The sequence below is a fragment of the Hemicordylus capensis genome, chromosome 5, assembly GCF_027244095.1.
Source record: "Hemicordylus capensis ecotype Gifberg chromosome 5, rHemCap1.1.pri, whole genome shotgun sequence".
NCBI lineage: Eukaryota > Metazoa > Chordata > Lepidosauria > Squamata > Cordylidae > Hemicordylus > Hemicordylus capensis.
The window spans coordinates 195804396-195826051 of NC_069661.1; the positions used below are offsets into that span (position 1 = coordinate 195804396).

Genomic DNA, 21656 nt, shown 5'->3' on the forward strand with positions numbered 1-21656 from the left:
TGGTGGACTTGCAGCATTCCACTTCCACTTGAGCTGCGAGGGAGGTATAGCCTATCTACATCACTGCGGGGGTGCAGAGCATGATTGATGGTCATTATTTTCCTGGTCTTGCAATCTAGCATCTCTAGCTCTGCCTGGGTCCAGTCGATTATTCGTGCAGTGTATCTGATAACAGGTATAGCCCAGGTGTATGTGGCTTGTATGGTGTTCCCGCCATTGAGTTTGGACTTGAGGATTTTTCTAACTCTCCTGATGTATTTACTTCCAATTTTTCTTTTAACTTCAGTGTGTGCAATGTTATCAGCCTGGAGAATGCCCAAGTATTTGTAATGTTCTTTCTCTTCCAGGTTCTTGATCTTGCTTCCATTGGGCAGCTTTTGTTATTTTTCCTCTGTTCATTATTAATGCAGCACACTTGTCTAGTCCAAACTCCATTGCTATATCGCTACTGAATATACAGACAGTGTTTAGCAGTGATTCGATTTCTGACTGGGACTTTCCATACAACTTCAGATCGTCCATGTACAACAGATGGTTGATTTGACTTGATGTTTTAGATGTTTGGTATCCGAGGCCTGTTTTGTTTAGTATTTGTGAAAGCGGGGTCATGGCGATTACAAACAACAGAGGGGATAGTGAGTCCCCTTGGAAAATGCCTCTTCTAATGCTAACCTGTCCAAGTGTCTTGCCATTGATTGTTAACTGTGTACTCCACATGCTCATTGCTTTCTTTAATAAATATCTGAATGTTTTTGCTGACACCCGTTGTTACTAAACATTTTAGTATCCATGTGTGAGGCAATGAATCGAAGGCCTTCTTGTAGTCAATCCATGCAACACTTAGATTTGTTTTTCTTCTCTTGCAATTTTCTAAAATGATTTTGTCAATCAGCAGCTGGTCTTTTGTGCCTCTGGTGTTCAGACAATTTCCTTTCTGTTCAACTGGAAGCTGCTTATTAGTTAATAAGTGCTGCATTACTTCATTACTACATACTGCATTACAGTTAATAAGTGTTGCATTATTATTAATTATTATTATTATTATTTATTCTGAGTTTAGGCATCCATGGTACCTCAAAACAACAGGGTACTGAGAATGGGATGAACATAGGGCCGCTAGGATTCTCATCCTTAGAACTGCCTGTCCCCTCCATAGGATCCATGCTTTATAACTGTCTCTGATTTAGTCTTCCAATCCTGCTCATGCCCCCACTTGTGATATTCAGCACAGGAAAGGTGAAGAAGGTTATCTTACTTGAGTATTTTAGAGAAGAGGCAGAGACAGACAAATCCAAAGTTTAAATTACTGAAACAAATTCAAAAGAGCTTAGAATTTAATTCTTCTTATAAATTGCTAATTCTTTCTGATATTCTCATCATGTGCTTTCTCTCCCTCTCTCAACTGATTCTAACTGCCATACACACAACAGTACCATACTGCTATCATTCAAATAGCTCCACCTCAACAGTCTGAAAGCCAAATCAGGGCATGACATGAAGCCAGAACATGTTCATAAACATCTGGTAGGTAAGACATAGGACTGTAAGGGTTGTTCACTGCACATGACAATGTCTTTGGATGTGCATTCTCCTCACACTTTACAATGTTTGCTAGAAAACATGCAATATCAAACATCTCAATGCTGAAACAGATTGTTCCAAGTTATCCCAAGCCAACTTAGATGGTTACCAGTGCACAGAAGATTCTCCTTCCTGCTTAATGTACATCAAACCCTAATAACCTTCCTTATTATCCTGCCTATTAAAAGAAACCTAGTACAATAGGCAATATATTTCATTAGTGGTGGCTATTCAGATTCCTTATCACAACAATAAATATTAATAGGAAGAAACCTTATTATATTGGACATACAAGCCCATCAGATAAAGAATACACACACTAACATCTTCTGCTCATAAAGCAAGAAGAAAGGGCGCTCTGCCTTCTCTCATCAAGTTACAGTATTTCATATACATAAGAAAATGGTACTGTATAGGGCACATACAGCCTCTTCAATACCAGTACATGATCCTATACACTTTCCAAACGTGTGGAAATGTAACTTTGTGCCACTAACAAACCAACAAAATCTACAGCAACAGAATATGATTAAAGTCATTTGATTACACACAGAAAATGATTACACACAGAAAATGATTCAAGTAATCATTTTGCTTTGACCTCAGATTTATCCTTTGATATGTATTTGTGTATAAAAATCAGATGTTGGAATTAAGAGAGTTTCATCTTGGGAAACGAGATTCTATAAACAAACCCTGAAGACAAACAGAAACAGATGTTAGGGATGTCATTTTAGATGTGCTTCTTCTGGGGTTCTACAAATACTTTTTTAAAAGCAAGACCCCATGTTTTAAGAGTTAAGGCATGCCAAACAGTTGCTATATTGTAATGAACCATGGGGCTTTGGGGTGGTAATCAAGAAAGCTGTAGCACCAATTGGTTAAACATTAATGATATAACTTGTACTTTGCAAAAAAAAAAGTGGGGGGGGGAAGCACCCAAAACTTCTCTTAGTGGCAGAAAGGCTAGTGTCCTTGCATTACAGCTAGAAGAAGAAGAAAAAATCAAACGCTTCCTTATACTTTTCCATGCAACTCAACCTGCACTCCCAGTGATCTCACAGAGAGTGAGAGAGAGCGAGCTAAAGATCTAGCAACATAGAAAGTGGTCTGGGGATCTTACACTTCATAAAATGGGATACACAATATCCATTTTAAAAACATTAGTATGCAACTGTATGGCATAACCAAAAGCAGCAGAAGAGGCAATCAATGTTCAAATGACGGGTATGCTACTCAATTTGGAAACAACATTCAGGTTCAGACATAACATGAAAACACGGCTTGTTTATCTTAACTGTCATTTGGATTGATTTTCAAAGCAGCAGTAGTCCATAAACCATGGTTTGTCAGGGGATGACAAATCAGGTATCATGGTTTGAGGGTAGTTTAGGAACCACAATTTGTGCTCTGTTTCCTGGTATGTCCAAATCCACAGTTACTGCCATTGCACTCCTGGTTTGTTCCATCTCTCCACCTATAGATGTGCAAATCTAGAGTGAAACAAAAACTGCTCCAGCATCTTAAAAAGGTTTTCACAAAGGACAACCCTCCCTTTGAAATGCACAAGCAATGTTGCCATTTGGCCAGCTCAACCCACCCAGCAACTCTAATGCAACCAACAAGTACTGCCATGATCTTCAATTGGGAAATAAAGTTCAGAAAACAACTGTTCAACTTACACATTTTTTATTTTAAAAGACTGGTGTACCCTCACTTCTTTTACATCCAGTGCGAGTATCATCCCTGTTCTAACTCTACCACCCTTTTAAATTGTGGTCCATGAAGGAAATTACAGGTTCCAACAAAATCCAGCTTAAAACCCCAACTACAGCACACGATTGGGTTACTATACAACAGCACTGACCCTTCCATTTGTCCTCAAGATTTCTACAACCAGAAGGGAGCTGAAGCATGGTCTTTATCTCTGCACTACAGCCTTGTATCGTGGTTTTATGCACAGGCAGTTAACACACACCTCCTTCGTAGCTAACCATGATGGCTCCTACTGGAGATCAAAGTGTGGCAATGAAAGCAATTGTGATAATGAACTTCGATGTAGTGGAAATAATGGAAGAGGTAGTGAGAGGATGACTGTAGAATACTAGTAGCTGGCACAGAAGGCTTTTCTGCCGACACAGACTGACTTGCTGAATGGTCACACATTGCAACTCAAGATTCTGCTGGTAAGGTGTAGAATGACCATCTTAAAGGTGTTACCATCTCATGTCTGACTCGGGTTGCCCTCGCACTTTGAAGTAGGAACAGCCAGAGCAGGCACAGGCAGTGAACATATACACACATCCCACTCAACGACTGCCCATTTAAGCACAGGCAGTAAATAAAGCTGCCAATTCATCTGGGACAAAGAGGTCATTCACATAATTTAAAAAAAAACTGTATTAACCCCTGCTAACTGGGCAAAGAGGCATCTTTTTAAAGTGGTGATTCTCTTTTTATTTAGCAGGGGAAGCCCAGCACAGTACCCCTCCAGTGACTGTTGCTGGTGTCTTATGTCTCTTAAGATTGTGAGCCCTTTGGGGACAGGGAACCACCTTTATGTCTCTGTGTAAAACACTTTGGAAACTTTTGCTGAAAAGCGGTATATAAATCTGTAGTAGTAGTAGTTAGTAGTAGTATTCTACCCAGGTTTGGGAGCTGTGTGTGCTCCCAATTTTCAGTTGTATGGAAGCAAGGCAGGAGAAAAAGCTACCCAGGTTTTCCTCCTACCTTGCTTCCACACAACTGAGAATTTGGAGCACATACAGCTCCCAAACCTGGGTAGAACACTGTTTTTTATTTGTGTGAATGACCTCAAATGCAATGCTCTACTTAAAGACCAGCACCTTGTAGTTAGTAATCTCTGTCTTTAATTCCCTGGGAGATAGCCAACTAACTCTTTTTACTTGTGTTGCTCTTGTCTTAAACTTAACCTTTATTTTCAAAAAAAAACCTGGTCTTGACTCTATTGCTCCCTTTTGGGTAGCCTAACTCTGACCTGCCTTTACCCATGCCAACTATTCCATCACTGCTATATGCATGTTTGCCCCAATCAGAGCTAATTCCCCTACTCAGATCAAAAGTATAGTCACAGAGCATTGTAACAACCACACACCTGAGCAAACATAGCAACACGTTTGAAAGAGCAATCCAATAGGAAGAACTACATTTCTCTCTAACAGGAGGGCTCTCCGAGTACAAAACCCATCCTTGTGTTAATATTTCATTTTTAAAGGCTGCCAGAAATATCAAAGTGTTTCTATTTGGGTTAGCTCTTGATGGCGAGAACAAAGACAGGTTACGACAACACTTAGGCATATCTTTAATTCTAATTTTGCAATGAATTGCTAGCTATCCCAAGCTATTTGATGAAAAATGTCTGGAAGACTAATGCATCTGAGAGATTCCAAGGAAAAACAATTTCAGTGTAAGTGTTGAGTTCAGAAACCAAGCATCTTGGGCATACTAGTTTTACCCCTTCCCACTGCAGCTCCTTAATCTTCCACCCACATCCTGGCACAGCACAAGTACTTGGGACGCACCACAAAGTACTTTATACTTAAGACTTCACAACTTTGCCCCACAAAGGAATATTTCATTTCTTTATGTTAGATTTGGTTGTAAAGGACAATTTTATCAACCAAGTTTTATCATTCTGATAAATGATAAACAAGGTTTATCATTCTCACCAATGTTTTATCATTCTGACCTTTAGGGACAGGTCAATATAATCCTAACATTTGCAAATGTGCATAGACCTGAGAAAAAGGAGAACAAGAATGGAAGTTGATAAAAATGAGGCAATGATTTCCTGTTACTTTTCAACTGCTAACTGAACAACCACATTGTGCTGCTTGCTCAATGCTAGACAGACCAAAAACACATCTAAGGAGTACTTGTTTGACCAGTTGACATCAACAATTCAAATTTTAAGGACGAAAGTTAACTGGTCATGCCCAGTTTACAGAGTTTCTCAAATTAGTTAGAGAATTATTTCTCAAAGCTGCAAATGTCCAATTCTAAAAGTATCAAGACAGTATGATATTAATTCCAACTTTCCACACACACTTTGGCTATTTAAAGATAAGTTTTAAGTTTCTGGCTAGACAGTCTAAAAGGGGAACTGCATACAAAAGTCTGCTGATGAAAGCATCAGTTACCCAAGAAATACACAAAATCTTACCATTTGACAGAAATGTTTTTAACTTATACAACTAATGAAGCTCCTGAAACAACGAGACTGCAATCTTCATTTAAAAAGAACACAAAGCTTGGTCAACACCACTTTTCAGTCAATATCTCAATGAAAGCTTCACACTGTCCCCCAAAATTACAGTATATTTCCAAGACTCTTCTCATGAGCTAACACAGAAGCAAACATTGCAAACAGGTGAGGAAAAATAAGACAAGACTTCCAGGGTGGAGAACACAAAGCTCTGAGTGACACTTCAAAATACAGGGGAAATGTTTAGATGGTTTTAATCTTCAGAGTTTTTAATCTTGTTATAAAAAACCACAGCTCTTCTGTCTCAAAGTTTCAGCTCAGGTACCCTATACTTACATGAATTTAAATGTTAAAGTTATAAGTCAGGCTGCTACAGTCACTGTGTCCCGGACTATGTTATTCATCAGCAGAGCAGTCCCATTGAAATTAATGGAACAGGTTTACAAGTTAGTAGGAAATATAATACTATGCAACAGCCAAGAACTGTGACTGACCCCAGATGTAAATATTCACAAACTTAGTGGGAAATAAAATCATAATATGAAAGCAGTCAAGAACTGTAATACCCACACAAGTAAACCCTGCCAAATGGAGATAAGAAAATTAATCTGCCCTGATATTAAGCAAACAAAAGGAAAATGCCAACTACACACTGTGGTTTCCTTCCTATTCCCACACTCTGGAACTTCATGGCCAGGGCTCCACAGCATACTAGGGATGTGTGAATCAATTCAACGTGGAATCTGGCCAATTCAAATTCAAATTGAATCACCCCTAAAAAGGGTAATTTGATTTGAATTCAAATGGTTCGACAACATTTTGGTGCTTTTTTTTTTTTTTGCTTTTTTAAAAAGAATTCAGGTGCCCTGGTTGGTCAAAAAAAGTGTCAAAATAGGTCAAATCAATTTGAGTTTGATTCAAATAGGCCAGTTTTGATTCAAATTCTAATCAAATCTGAAAATTTGACTTGTGCACATCCCTACAACATAGCCCTGGCCTAGCCACACCTCTTCCTCCTCTCCTTGTGACTGGCTAGATACTCAGTCTTAGTCTACTCTTATCAGCCAGGAAAATGCTGTCTTTGAACATCATACAGCATTGCCCTGTCTGCTGAGCCTGTAAGTTAGGCTGAGGGAGGAGTGGGCCAAGCCTGATCATGAAGCCAGCCAGTTATGGGGAAAGGAGGAGGGAGGGATGCTGCCTAACACTTAACTTCTCTCCCCCTCTTGGAAAGGACTTTTGTCTCAACTTGAAAGACTACTCCACTGCTTGGAAATAATGGCACATGAGCCAGTGAGTCAAGAAGATAGGAGGGCTCCACATACCCTCTACACAAGGGTGTCAAACTATGGCCCTCCAACTGTTGTGGGCCAACAACTCCCATCATCCCTGGCTACTGGCCACTGTGACTGGGGATTATTGGAGTTGCAGGCCAACAATAACTGGAAGACTGCAGCTCAACACCCCTGGTCTACGAGGCTTTAAAATACGCTCAAGCTGAAAAACCCTATTTTTAAACATCTAAAAATCAGAAATTGTATTTTCAAAAGGTAAGATTGTTTGCTACCATTTACTGCCTCTATGTTGTAGTAGTTTACTATAAAAAGAAAAATTATGAATTAATCTCCATTTCTCTATTTAGATGACAGCAACACATTTATATTTTCAGATGGACTTGAATAATCAGTTCTGAAAATCAAGCTATTCTAATTTTATCCAAATAGCAAAGTTTACATTTGTGCACCAACTGCCACATCAGCCCACCAAATGGTTTTCTAAAAGGATGTCATTTACATTCCTATACCTATGCAAATGATGCTAACTGTCAGAACAAGCACTAATTCCTCCCTTGAGCAGAAATGCAACTTCAGAAATCTTTGTTTGCATTGTCAGTTAACAATTTCAAGTCTTCTTTACAAAGCCAAGTCATCACAACAACAGATATACTATGACTCCCATCTAGGTAGCCTGTGAAGTATGCAGTTCTAAGACATGAAGGATAAGTATACTAGGGATGTGCACGGAACCAGCAACTGCCAGTTTGAAGGGGGAGGGATGGCTTCAAGGACCAGGGAGGGTGCTGCCGCCCCGCAGGACCATTTTAAACCACAGCGCCAGTGGGGGAAACGTGGTGGTGGTGGTAGTAAGAGCACTCTCCCAAGTCCTTAAAGCTATCCCCCTCCCCCCAATCTTCAAACAGGCTGAACCACTGGACTTTTGAACCAGTTCGGAGGTCCGTAAAGGGGCCTCTGAACCTGTTCATGAATATCTCTAAATTGCACAAAGGACATCAAGTAACAAATCTATACTGACTGGCTTTTTTAAAAAATGCAATGTGGCAGCTTAACCAATTCATACCTTGATTCCCTTCTCTCACCTTCCTGTACAGGCCAAAAATGTAAGCTTTCTGAATATTTGTTCAGAACTCAAGACATCTTTCTATTATTTTTTTAAAATATGCTGTATAAGACAAATGAGTAGCGAACAGATGATTTGGCCACTACTTTAAAACTGCATACTGTTTTTGAATGTTTAATTTCAGTAAACTTACTGCTAAAATGCTTTTACAGTCAAATACCAAAAAAAGAGAAGAAAAGAAAAATTACCAGCCTTCCTAATTCATACTTCTCTACGTGTCACAAAACAGGGGATCTAGTACACTATTCATCCAGAAGTTACTTACAGAACCTCACCATGCTTACTTCACTCATGTTACCACCTTAACACAAGATCATTTAGGCTTAGTTCAGACATCACATGGAACCATGTTTTAATCCTGGTTCAGTTTTCATCTGATCCTAGCTTACAAGCTGTCCAAACCCAGCAAATCGTGGTTTGTTCTAGATAGTTTTACAAACAAGCCTATTTAGAACAAAACCAGAATTCGCCACACTTGGATGTTAAGGCAAATCCTGGCTAGTAAAATCCTTGATGTGGCAAATCCTGGCCAGGATTAGAATAGAACTCTCTTTCCTTGCATGCAAAAGGAAGGGTTGAGTATTTGCACCCAAGACTAAAGAACATCAAGAACCAGGATTAAACCATGCTTCTGCATGAACTGGATCATGCAGTTGCTTGGCAGCTTTAGATACTATTCTATCCTAGAGCTGTAGCTTGAATGTTCACTATCTGGACAGTATGTTACATTGAAAGCACCACACAGAGCAAGCTTCCTCCCTCCCACAACATAATGAACCTAGGAGGATACCCTTTTTTCCTTTTGTTATCATGATGCCAATTTTTCAAATGATATGACACCTTAGCTAGTTTGTGCCTTGCTTCCCTTCTCATATACAGACTGACTATAAGCTTTTTGGATCTTACAGACAATATTTCTCTGTGGGATTTTCAAATGTTAACAAAGTACATTTGCTGGCAAGATTCAGAGAAGCTATATTATTTTTACAAAGTTATGATATAGAAAGCACATTCTTGATGTGAGCAACAAAGTTTTTATTTATTACAAATATGAGCCAACCATCTCTTTCCTTATTGTTTTAACAATACACTCTAAGAGACTACTAAAAGGTGACAGCTGAGGAATGCCTCCATTCTATGCCACATTTTCCACTGACTGTCATTTCAGGAATGTATCTAGCAATACATGACAACTTGGAATGTCTCCGCCCACCAGATAGCATCAGAACATGCACTTATTACTGAGAGCCCTACTGCTTTGCAGCTCTACTTGAGTTTGCCTTTTTATGGTTAAGTCAGATCAACAAAGCAAAGATAAACAGAGCTATGCTAATAAGGATTTCAGGCATTTACATGCAATGATGTGGCATTGTTTATGTAAACAATGCAAAGGAAGTTGTGAACCTTTAAGTACTCATCTGCCTGCAACTTTACACTCCCTAAAAGTTAAAGTTATGATTGTACCTTTATCCTCTACTGCAAACTCAAGGGCAACAGTGGTGTTTTGACAAACTACGCTCTGAGAACCTGGTTAGAGTATTGGTTAGAGTATTGAACTAGTGGTTAGAGTATTGAACTAGGACCAGGAAGACCCAAGTTCTAATCCCCATTCAACCATGAAACTCACTGGGTGACTCTGGGCCAGTCATGTATCTCTCAGTCTAACCTACCTCACAGGGTTGTTGTGAGGATACACATAACCATGTACACCGCTCTGAGCTCCTTGGAGGAGAAGCGGGATATAAATGTAAAAACAAACAAACAACAGCATACAAAGGTGCACATTTTCTCCACATACTGTATATTGTGTGTAAAGTAGCTTGTGTCACACACACAGCATTAATACACAGATTCAGCCTTTCCTCCTAAAATGCTCATTAAACACATTTACAATTTAAACAGCAAAGTCAAGCAAATTCTGTGAATCAGCCATGTCCAGAAACTTAAGCAGTGAATATAGATCAATTTGCTTCTTCATGAAAATATTAACCCACTTGCAATGTGAAATGCTTTTCAAAACTCTTGGTACCCATTTATATGTTATGTCGTGATACAGCTCTCCAAGACCTCCAAGCACTGACAGATTACCATTTCAGAACAATCTCATATTACTACACAGGAACCAGACTAAGCTGCACTAAATCACTCATAATTGGTGTCTCTCTTCACCCATCTTCCAATATATGTGTACATAAATACTGAGTGAAAACCAATAAAAGAAAGACCAGACACTCAGAGAAAGATCTAGTTTTCAAACATGCCTTAGATTGCCACTTAGTTTTAAAATGCAGAAGTCAAAGCAATATGGTAATATTGCTTGAGCTGAGCTATTCTAACTAACTAACTGCCCTGCTAACTGGGCAAAGAGGCACCTTTTACCGTGGTGATTCTCTTTATTTAGCAGGGGGAGAGTAACTGGCCCTATCCACCTCCAGCACAGTACTTCCAGTGACTGTTGCTGGTGTCTATCTTATGTTTCGTTTTAGAATGTGAGCCCTTTGGGGACAGGGAGCCATCTTATTTATTTGTTATTTCTCTTTGTAAACCGCCCTGAGCTATTTTTGGAAGGGCGGTACAGAAATCGAAATCATCATCATCATCATCATCATCTGTAAGGGCAGTCTAAAAATTGAATGAATAAATGAGTTCTTAGTGTTAAGGTTCTGTTTAAAAGCAGCAAGCAAGAATTTAAATAGTCCTAAAAATCAGGCATAATCAGCACAATACAGTACTCAAGTTGCAAAATTTGAAGCACAGAGCAAAATACAGAGACAGGCACTTATAAGTTCATCTGATTAGAGAGTTAGAGAGTTAAGTACATACTTCTACATCTCACTGAAATAAATTAGATTCAAAAGTGCTTAACTTGCTGGATGACCCTATCCAACCCAGAAATCTGAATGCAAGGCTTAAGTGCAAAATTAGAAATTCCTGACTAAAACAGAATGCATATGACATAGGTTCTTGAATTTTACAATTTAAAGTAATAGAAACATCCTCTCTCTCTCTCTCTCACACACACACACCCATGAATTATGCTATGTCTCAATTCAAGTTACTGCAATCAAGCTATTTTAAAAAAACACCCAGCAAAAATACAAGCAGTTAACCTCCAATACATACAACTCATCAAGAACCAAAGATATGCTAAAGGCAAGTTGAAATGCTCTCAACAGCCCACAGAAGCTTTGCAAAAATAGTTTCCAGCCCAGATAACACAAGAATTGAGATATCCTGGGAGTATCCACAAAATATTTAGCACTTACCCCACTCCAATGACAAGGCCTTCTCTCTAGTCCTATACCTACTCCCTCCTTTGGCATAACCTATAACAACCAACTGTTTAGCCCCTTCTTTAATGAACATCCTATACAACAGTAGTTTTCAATATCTGAATTGGAGGCTGCCACCATCGACATACCCAGGGCACAGTTCCCCCTTTTTGGGGTGATATCAGAGGCACTGCCAAATTTTTAGGCCTCCTGCCCACCCACCACTCTGCTAAACCTCTCAGTGGCCAAGGCCCCACTCACCTACCCATCACCGTGCTATCTGGGCCAGAGTTAGCCCTGTTGGCAGAAGCCCCAGCCCCTGGTTTGCCACTCTGACTCTCTTGCTCTCCCTGGCTCCCTCTCCCACACTTCCTCCTCCTGCCAGTGCCACCACTTCTTGCCAGTTGCACGACAGTAAATGGTTCAAGTCCTTTGCTCACATACGAGCAAGAGGGAAGAACACATCTATCCCCTTACTGGGCAATGCGACCACCACCATTTCCCATTAGAAAGAAGAGCTGGTCTTGTGGCAGTAAGCATGACTTGTCCCCTTAGCTAAGCAGGGTCCACCCTGGTTGCATATGAATGGGAGACTAGAAGTGTGAGCACCGTAAGATATTCCCCTCAGGGGATGGAGCCACTCTGGGAAGAGCAGAAGGTTTCAAGTTCCCTCCCTGGCTTCTCCAAGAAAGGGCTGAGAGAGATTCCTGCCTGCAACTTTGGAGAAGCCTCTGCCAGTCTGTGAAGACAATACTGAGGTAGATAGACCAGTGGTCTCACTGAGTATATGGCAGCTTCCTATGTTGCCAGTCTGCTTGCAGGGCAGTAAGGGGGTTGATGCGCCCTTTCCTCTCACTTGGGCACAACATGGAAGGACTCCTTCAGCCACTTACCATCAGATACGAACAGGCCAGGAAGTGGTTGCGCTGGTGGCAGGACGAGGAAGGGAAGCAAGGGGCGGGGGGAGTGGCAGCAGTGGTGTTGGCAAGAGGAGGAGGAGGGAAGAATATGTGTGAGAGAGAGAAAGAATATGAATGAGTATGGTGGCTGTGGCAGAAGCGAGCACGCGGCCGCAGCAGGAAGGAGAGCAGGAGGGCGAAAGAGCGAGTACTTGCAATGGCCACAACAGCAGTGGTGGCCAGAAGGGGGCTAGAGACAGGAGATGGGCAAGTGGCAAGCCAGGGGCCATCAGTGTGGTCTGTGCAGGCCGCCACTGACCTGTGGGCTGCACAATGAAGAACAGTGCTATACACTCTTACAATTACTGTCGCTCTCTCATTTCCTATCTTACAAGTTTTAGCCTTTGTCCTTCCAATAACTCACTTCTGATGGACATGTTAGTTCTCCCTCTCATGTACTTTGTACCACTCCAAAAACTGGTCTGTACCACAGCATGCTGGAAAATATTCTGTGGTTATGTTTGTGGAATTGTAGTCAGGGTACCCATCCTTCTGAATATAAGGGGGTCTCACTCTCTCACACATGGAGCACAAAAGTGCTTCAGGCATTGTTTCTCTTATCTGCAGGGTGCTTAAAGAAAAAAAAACCTTTTTTCAGCCAGCCCAACCCTTCAGTCATGCACATACATGAGCCTCCTGTTGCCCCAGCACCACTATCCTTCCATTTTTTGTTGTATTCCATGCTGATAGATAGATAAAGTTTATTATGGTCATAGACCAGTTGATCTTTACATTTTACAAAATATTCGATTAGTATTCCATGTTGAATAATAGCTCGCAAGCCACTTGAGACAGAAACCTATTTTCTTGTATCCAATGAAGTGCTACTCACATTGATGATGCAACAATATCCCCCCCCCACCTCATAACTTGTACCATAAACAGTAGAGATATCTTATACTTAAAACAGCCCTCAGGCATGTATGAAGGTCTAATAAATGTGTTCATGGATTAATCTGCATCAGCTCTAGGAACTGGAGTTTTCTGAATATATACTTGTAATGAAAAAGATACTAACTTCATCTGCTCCCCATTCTTCAGAAATGGGGAAAAATTAAAATCATACATTTTAAGATATTAATACAATGTTATAACAAAATGAACATTGCACAAATGTCAGAAGAAGTGGTTACTTATTTTTAATGAGTTAACTATACCAGGATAGGAAATATAGGCTATACCTCACTAGCCACAACTATAAATAAGGTAAATGTATCCAACCTACTCTCTGGAAATTATATGGTGATTAAAGCCCATGGTAAAATGCATCTTATTAATTACCACTCTCTGTGTACTAAAAATCATAAGTTTTGCCATGAGAAGACAAAGTTTTGTAAAGAATTTTTTTATAAAACATAGCATAGAATTTTAACAGCCACACAATCTAATAGGCTATCCAACACTCGAGTTCTTCCTAACACAAAGATGTCCATACGTTCTCTACCAAAGATTATCCCAATGAAGTTCTCATTCACTTGGATTAATACAACAACAATTATACCAAGCTAACAGGAACTCTAACCTGGCACACTGAGCTCCCACGTTTGTGTCATCAGTATCAAATCTGGCAAATTCATTGTATAGTTTATATAGCTTTCACTAAGTTACATGCAGCGTAGCATGAAACAGGTTAACAAGTTCTTATATTTAATACCTAGTACCCTTTTAGCACCAAGTGTTTCAAGCTTCATTATGAGCTTCACAAAGTTTTAGGATCAAAAGTGTTAATTATGTTTCATGTAAAGGGAAAAAATGTCTGCTTACATCTATGTGCAATACACACATACAATTATGCCCCACTGCTTAAAATCAATACTAAAATGCAAAAGTATTTTGTCAAAAACTACTTGGCAATGAATTGATTTTAGTATCCTCCTATTGCAAAAACCAACCATGTTCTACTAGGCATGTAGAAGACAATTTAAAAAAAAAACATACATCTTTTTCAGCAAATCCAATCCAGTCCAACCCCAACCACTCCAAATTTGGACCAGTTTGTGGTTCCGCAAATTGGTTCACTCCGGTTCAGCACAACCTTGAACAGGTTTGGCGGTTCAAGGGCAGAGCCGAGGGAGGGGTGTGTGTGTGTCTTGAAGTTGCCCCCACCCCCCGCCCACAAGTAACATATAAAATCACCTTGTAAAAATCACAGTGTTAAATATATGTTTACTGACAGCATCATGAACAATTCAATTTGCTTAGTTCATGTTTAGGATTTTCTGATGTAATAGTGAATGTAAATGAAATAGTAATTAATTGAATATCATTTAATAGTGAATGTAAATGGGAGAGAACTGACGCAGCAGGAGACTGTGTGGAACAGCGGTCACACAGCTAAGGGCCTGCTTGCTTACTTTTAATGTGCCGAATGCCACCCCACCCCCAACACCACCCCCAAAACAGTACGAACCAGTTTGCAGAGCAACCAAGGTTCATGCACATGCATATCTTCTACCCTAACAAAAAAGATCAAAGTGTTAACACACTAATTTATAAACTCTAATTATTCATTTTAGAATAATTTCTAATTATTCTTAATTTCATTTGCTGAAGCACTGTTGACATTACTGACAAAGGATATTTAAAGAAACAAACCCTCAAAGTGACCACTTTAAATGGATCACAATAGGATCATAAATGGATCATAATAGGAGCTAGGCTCAGTCAAACCACCTTTAAAGGTAATCAACCATACGAACTAGAATTCAATACAGCAAAGTTAAGCACTTTTAAATCCCATGCATTTCAGTGAGAGATATTCAATTTAGAGTTTTAAGATGTCTGTCTCGCTGGATCACACCTAGAAGATGCGTTTTGTTTTTGCTTTTTGTCAAGTGCTTCAAACTGTTTTAATGAAAGGCAGTATATAAATTTAACAAACAAACAAACAAACAAACTGATTTTCAAAGTTCTATCAACAACCTTTTGTGGGTTCCATTGACTTTTAATTTGTAATGTAGACAATTAATAACTCGGCATGACTATTTACATTCACTTTTAAATTAGAAAATCCTAAACAAGAACTAAGGCAAATGGAACAGCTCATAATGTAGTCAATGAACATATATTTAACCCTGTAATTTTTACAAGGCAATTTTGTGTGTTGCTTGCAGTGAGGGATGGGGGGGGGGCAACTTCAAAACTCAAAAGAAACATTTGCAGCCTCAATGCTCTGCATAGTTACTCAGCAGTAAGTTATTCTGTGTTCCATGAGATTTATCTCAAGCTGTAACAGAGTGGGTAACTACTTCCCTGTCTGACCAGGTAAAGAAACCTGTGGTACTTCTGGAACCAAGCCTGCTTTTTTAAAAGAGGGCTACATCTGGTCCTAGAGGTGCCTTTACCAGATGCACTGTTGCAGAGATTCTCACCCTTTCTCAACAAGAATGATTTTGCCATGTTGGTCCATGTTTTAATAACTTTCAGAGTACTGTATTGCAATATAAATTGCATGGGGGTGCCCTTGAAGACCAATTGGAAACTTCAGTCACAAGCTGCTTGCCTTGACAAGTATTACAACACACTCTCATATACAACCTGTGCTGCACTAACTACACTGCCTGCATGCTTCTGGGCACAATTCAGAATGCTGGTTTTAATCTTTAAAGCCCTACACAATCTGAGACCTACACAACTGAAGGACCACCTATCCATATAGCAGCCCATGCTCAGGTGGCAGTGAGGAATTTGGATTCTGCTCTGTGTGCTTTATTGCATTTATAACATTAGAATGGTGATGACCCAGGTGTAAGGCTTTTGCCAATGTAGGACCTGAAATTCTCTGTCCATGGAAGTGAAAAGGTGCTGCTCTGGCACGTCAGAGCAGCTTCTAAATGAAAAATGATTTGTGTGTGTATAAAGCAAAATCATAACCAAAATGGTCTTAAATTCACATATGGGGATGAGCCAGAGAGATCGAGATCTGCTGTTTCCGAAATTTTCCTATACACAAAGAAAAGTTTGTATTTGCAGAAAGAGGGGTCAACTTGCACACTATTTTTTGTTATTGTTGTTTCTATTTCCCCCCACCGAACAAGTGGTACAACCCAGTCTTGTCTGAATTTTAACATGGCAAGTTTGACAAGTGAAAAATCGGTGTGTGTAACAAGGATTATTTCTTGTTAGTGTCCAAAGACACCACCAAGCTTTAAATTAGCAACTGCTATTAACTGACAACTACCCTTGGATCTTCTTCAAGCAATATTTTTCATTAGCTAGGGAAAAACGAAACTGGAAAGTATCTTCAAATCTTTTGACTTTCCATACAAACATCAATCATAAAGCTCTTTCAATGAAGACCAAAGTATCAGTACAACAATCCATGAGAGTTAAATAATTTCAGATTAAACCAGTATCACCATTCTTCACTGTAAGCAGTAAAACATATGCTTGAATTTAAAATTTGGAACATTTATTCTCTACTGTCTCAAAGAAATACAGCATAGAAATCAATAGCTTTTACTACACCAATATGCATTGAGGATGTACAGAAAAAAGTCAGTTTTGACAATGTGTCAGCACTGACAGAAATTAGCCCAGTCTTCTTGCATACTTGTCCAACAATGGCAGCAACAAAGTTTCAGTTTCCACTAACTCTACTGAAGATCCTCACAGCAACTGAGTGACTTGCCCTTAGAATAAGTTGTCAAGTGTTATCTACCATCAAGTGGTGTATGCAGTCACCACTTCAGAAGAAATTTCAGAAGAAAAGCATGGTGAATAAATGTGCATTTGTTTACATCTTCAAAAGTTACAGTATTCAGAACTGAGTGCTTGACCCCGTTTTTCCAACACTAAGTCTGTAGGTAGGACAAGGCAGTTTGAAGAACTAAGATCTTGTATGAAAAGTTCTGATGACTCATACAACCTCAGAAAGCACTCCCAAAATACAAAGTAGCAAATTCTAGGTTTCTTATTCCTGAACAGTCTCACAATGTAACTACTTCAGAGTAAGATGAATTGACAATAAACAGCCTAAGGCTACAATCTTATACATACTTGGCAAGTTCCACAGGACTTGGTCCTCAATAAACCTGTTTAGGAGCAGCTTAAGCCTTCAAAGCTTCCCTTTCAACCACCTATGTGTTGGCAGAAATCAAACATTTTTAGTTATGTCACAGATCTATTTTTCAAAAATTATGCTGACAGACCTTATGCACCTCTATTCCCTCAAGTTTGAAATTTATCAGGATAAGCTTGATTAGATCTAGCATTGACAAACCTAACAATGTTGAATTATGCTACCATAAAGATGTCCTCCTTTTAAAAAGGTTGCTGGCAAGAAAAGTATGTTGACCCTAGTATTTCACAGCAGTCCTTAGTAAGAAAGCATCATATTTTTACTGCCATTACAAGTTCTATAAATTTTGCATCTTCTAGAACCCCAGAATAGATTAGCATCTAACCCAGTAAAATGTGGCCTCTCAACAATAAAAACCATTTCTCCAGGGTGATGAAACACAGTTGAGGTTGGCAAAGAAGTGAAATCTTCACAGAAATTAGTCTTTCTTGATTTTATCATTACAATGCAAGTTTTAATATTTTAGTTATTTTGTAAACATGGCATGTATGAATTCTCTTAACTTATTACACGTTGTCAAGAGAAGAATGGCAGGTTTCATTCAGAAGACAGGTTTGATTATACACCTTGCACAACAAAAAAACCAAAGTATGTGGAACATATAAACCATCTTCAGCTAACAAGTTATGTACACAGCAGAAACAGAGAAGCCTTCCCCATACTACTTTCATCATTAGGAATTTTTTAACACATACTAAGCTGATATGTGTATTTCATAGATAAGTAAAGCACTACAATCTCAAGCACTAATCAGTATACTGCACAGAGAATTTCTACCTGATTCAACAGGCGACTGTAATTACCGTCCTTCTGGAACTACCAGGTCAGCTAACTTCAAAACAAAAATCAACCTGTCAAAATGATTATTCTTGGGTTTCTGAAGTTCAGTGAGCTTAATGTTATTGCTTTTGGCCTGTTAATAGAACCTAGAACTATTCAAGCAAACCCGCATTATCTCTGGATTGCCACAGTCTTTCCTTATTTGGCTAACATTTTGAGATTCCAATCAGACTCCTATAAAACTTTAACATGCACAAAGCATCCATTTTGAGAAAACTTGACAACCAGTTTCCCTTCCATTTCCCCGAAAACAATAATCTAAGTGTACGAACAATATAATTCACACTAATTATTTTACAGCTTTCTACCCTTAAGGGGTGGGGGAGCACACACACTCGACAAAAGGACTGAGTTTGAGTTTCTACTCCACACTGCACAGCACGTATCAGAACCACATCTCCACACTTTTCAATACTACGACTTGCGACTGGAACGGGGGAAACGATTCGATTTTCTCGGGAAAGGGAGGGCAGTCTAGCGATTTGGGGAAACAAGGGGGCAGGAAACGGCAGCCATTCATCAGGGGCAACCGCCAAGACCTCCTAAGCCGGGAAGCGACTGCGACCCCACCACTGCCCGCTTCATGAAGCCCTTTCCCTTCCGGCGATGATCCGAGGCCGGAGCCGAGCAGCCCTTCAGCCTTCTCCCAGCGGAACCAAATCCCCCGCCAGCCTCACACCGCAGACCTCCCGAGTGCAGAGGAAGGGCGGAAGAAGACACCCACCGTGCCACCGTCCCTGGGGCAAAGCAGAGGCAGGCCCGGCTCCCCGGCCTAAGCACCCGCCCCCCGCCACACACCTCCCCTGCTCCAGCACAAGCAAGGGAGGCTTGCGCGGATCTCCTCCGGGAGAGAGCGGGCCTCCGGCCCCCAAGGCCAAAAAACCCAGCGGAGGAAAGGAGCTGTCCTCGGGGTGCCGGAGATGCCTCCCCGATCCCGCTGCAGGGGGAGAGGAGAGGGGGGCGGCGACGGCGGCGCAGGCCCTCTCCCCGGCAGCGAGGGCTCCTGCCCAGCCCAAGGCCAGCTAGGCCCAGCCCCGGGAGCCCCGGCGGCGAGAGAGCAGCAGCCACCGACCTGATGCAGCGCCGTGAGCCCGTCCACATTGGCGTAGTTGATGTCGGCGCCGCGCTCCAGCAGGCGCAGCACCTCCTCGGTGTCGCCGCTCGAGCAGGCGGCCAGGAACACGGCGCCGTCGTCGAACTTCACCTTGGTCTTCTTGCGCTTCACCACCGGCGGCTCCTGGTCTGTCTCGGAGCCGATCCAGCGCTTCAGCTGCTCGTTCCGTTTCTGCTTGGCGTCCGCCATCTTCATGCCCCGCTCGGCTCTCGTCCCTCTGCCTCAGCGGCGGCTTTCCGCACCCAGCAGCAGCAGCAGCAGCAGGAGGAGGAAGAAGGAGAGAGGCAAAGCGCCGCCTGAATCCCACAGAACACCACGGCCGAGCGCTCGCGCTCTCTCTCTCCCTCCCTCCCTCCCTCCTCCCAGCGCACAGCGTTCTCCAAAGCACCGCCCGGGAAGCGTTCCGCGCGCCTATCCTATCCTCGCGCTCTGAGCGAAGGGAGGAGACGGGGAGAAGGGAAGCGCCCGGCTTCCTCCACGTAGCCTCGCGAGATGTGTGAAGAGAAGCGGCGGCGGATGAAGTTTGCTCTGAGCGAGCTCGAGCGCGGGGATGCGGCGGCTTGTTGGTTTAACACTAGGGGTGAGCCGCGGGTTGCGGGCAGCAAGGCGGAACGTGGAAGAAGTTACGCGATGCTTTCCCTCCAGCCGCTTCCTCCCGTCTGTGTATATTATGAAAGGATGACCGACAAGCCTGCAACAACAAGCCTCTGCGCGTGCTAAACTAATAACTTCCTTGGAAGTAAAGCAATGAGGGAATAAGTGCCCTGGGATGCTTCGGGGCTTCCCTCGGAGTCGTCCCGCTGCATAGAACTCTCCCCTGTCAGTTGAATTCAAGAGGTCGCCGGGAGGAAGAAGGGAGCTCCTTCTGACAGTGCATCCCCGCAACTCTGCGTCGGAAGAAGCAGAGGCAGGAAGTACCTGGCCCCTAGGACTGTTCTCACGAGTGACGTTTGAATCGGCCTTTGTGCTTCCTGTGTGTGACCAATTCCAGAAGAGAGCCCTGCGTGTGAGTTTGTTGCGGACAGCAAAAACAAAGGGGAATCTGGGATCACCTTGAAGAAGTCCGCATGCAATAAATCTGTTATTATTACCGCAATCAGTCAAACTTTAGGGTACTACCAGGCACACTTTTTACAATTAAAAGTTACTTTTAACAGTTTGAATCAGGCTGTAGTCTTTTGTGGACTTACCTCCTGGAGGTATTCCACTGACCACGGTATTGGGCTTACTTCTGAGTAATCATGGATAGGATCAAGCTCCATATCATTTCTCAAGTTCACAGCCTGAATTGCAGTGCTGTTAGATAAGCAGCTGGATCCTAGACATGTTTACTTTAAAATAAAATTCAAATTACTCCCAGGTTAGTGTGTGTAGGATTGTAGTCTTAAAAACTGTTCTCTACCATCTTCTTCCAACAACAAATATTTATATACCGCTTTTCAACAAAAGTTTCCAGAGTGGTTTACATAAAGAAATAATAAATAAATAAGATGGATCCCTCTCCCCAAAGAGCTTACAATCTAAAAAGAAACGTAAGATAGACACCAGCAACAGTCACTGGAGCTACTGTGCTGGGAGTGGATAGGTCCAGCTACTCTCCCCCTGCTAAATAAAGAGAATCACCACGTTTAAAAGGTGCCTCTTTGCCCAGTTATCAGGGGTACCAGCTCAACCCTTTTTCATGCAGAAGTAAGGCCCTCAGAGTTCAATTTGACTTTGTATGTAAAAGATTGCAGCCTGGCAGTGCAATCCCATCCATGTTTATCCTGAAGCGCAAATGTGCAGATACTTAAAAGTTGTACTCTGGCACTTTGAGCACACAATTTACATTGTTTCATAAGAACATAAGAACAGCCCTGCTGGATCAGGCCCAAGGCCCATCTAGTGCAGCATCCCGTTTCGTACAGTGGCCCACCAGATGCTGCTGGAAGCCACAGGCAAGAGTTGAGGGCATGTCCGCTCTCCTTCTGTTACTCCCCCGCAACTGGTACCCAGAGGCACCCCGCCCCCGAGGCTGGAGATGGCCTACAGCCCTCCGACTAGTAGCCGTCAATAGACTTCTCCTCCATGAAGTTATCCAAACCCCTCTTAAAGCCATCCAGGTTGTTGGCTGTCACCACATCTCGTGGCAGAGAATTCCACAAGTTGATTATGTATTATGTGAAAA

The 21656-nt window shown here is 41.5% G+C and overlaps 1 protein-coding gene across 3 annotated transcripts in view; it reads right to left on the reverse strand.

Annotated features, from left to right (window-relative positions):
* Positions 1-19849, reverse strand: part of PPP1R12A (protein phosphatase 1 regulatory subunit 12A) — a 181461-nt gene extending 161612 nt beyond the window's left edge. For 2 of the 3 annotated variants that reach the window (XM_053252012.1, XM_053252009.1), the window contains exon 1: positions 19448-19848. In XM_053252012.1, the coding sequence (XP_053107987.1) occupies positions 19448-19684 (237 nt within the window). In that variant the 5' untranslated portion in view covers positions 19685-19848. Of the gene's footprint in view, positions 1-19447 lie in introns of all 3 variants that reach the window. The other variant, XM_053252011.1, reaches the window with a different exon arrangement.
* Positions 19850-21656: the final 1807 nt, after the last annotated feature.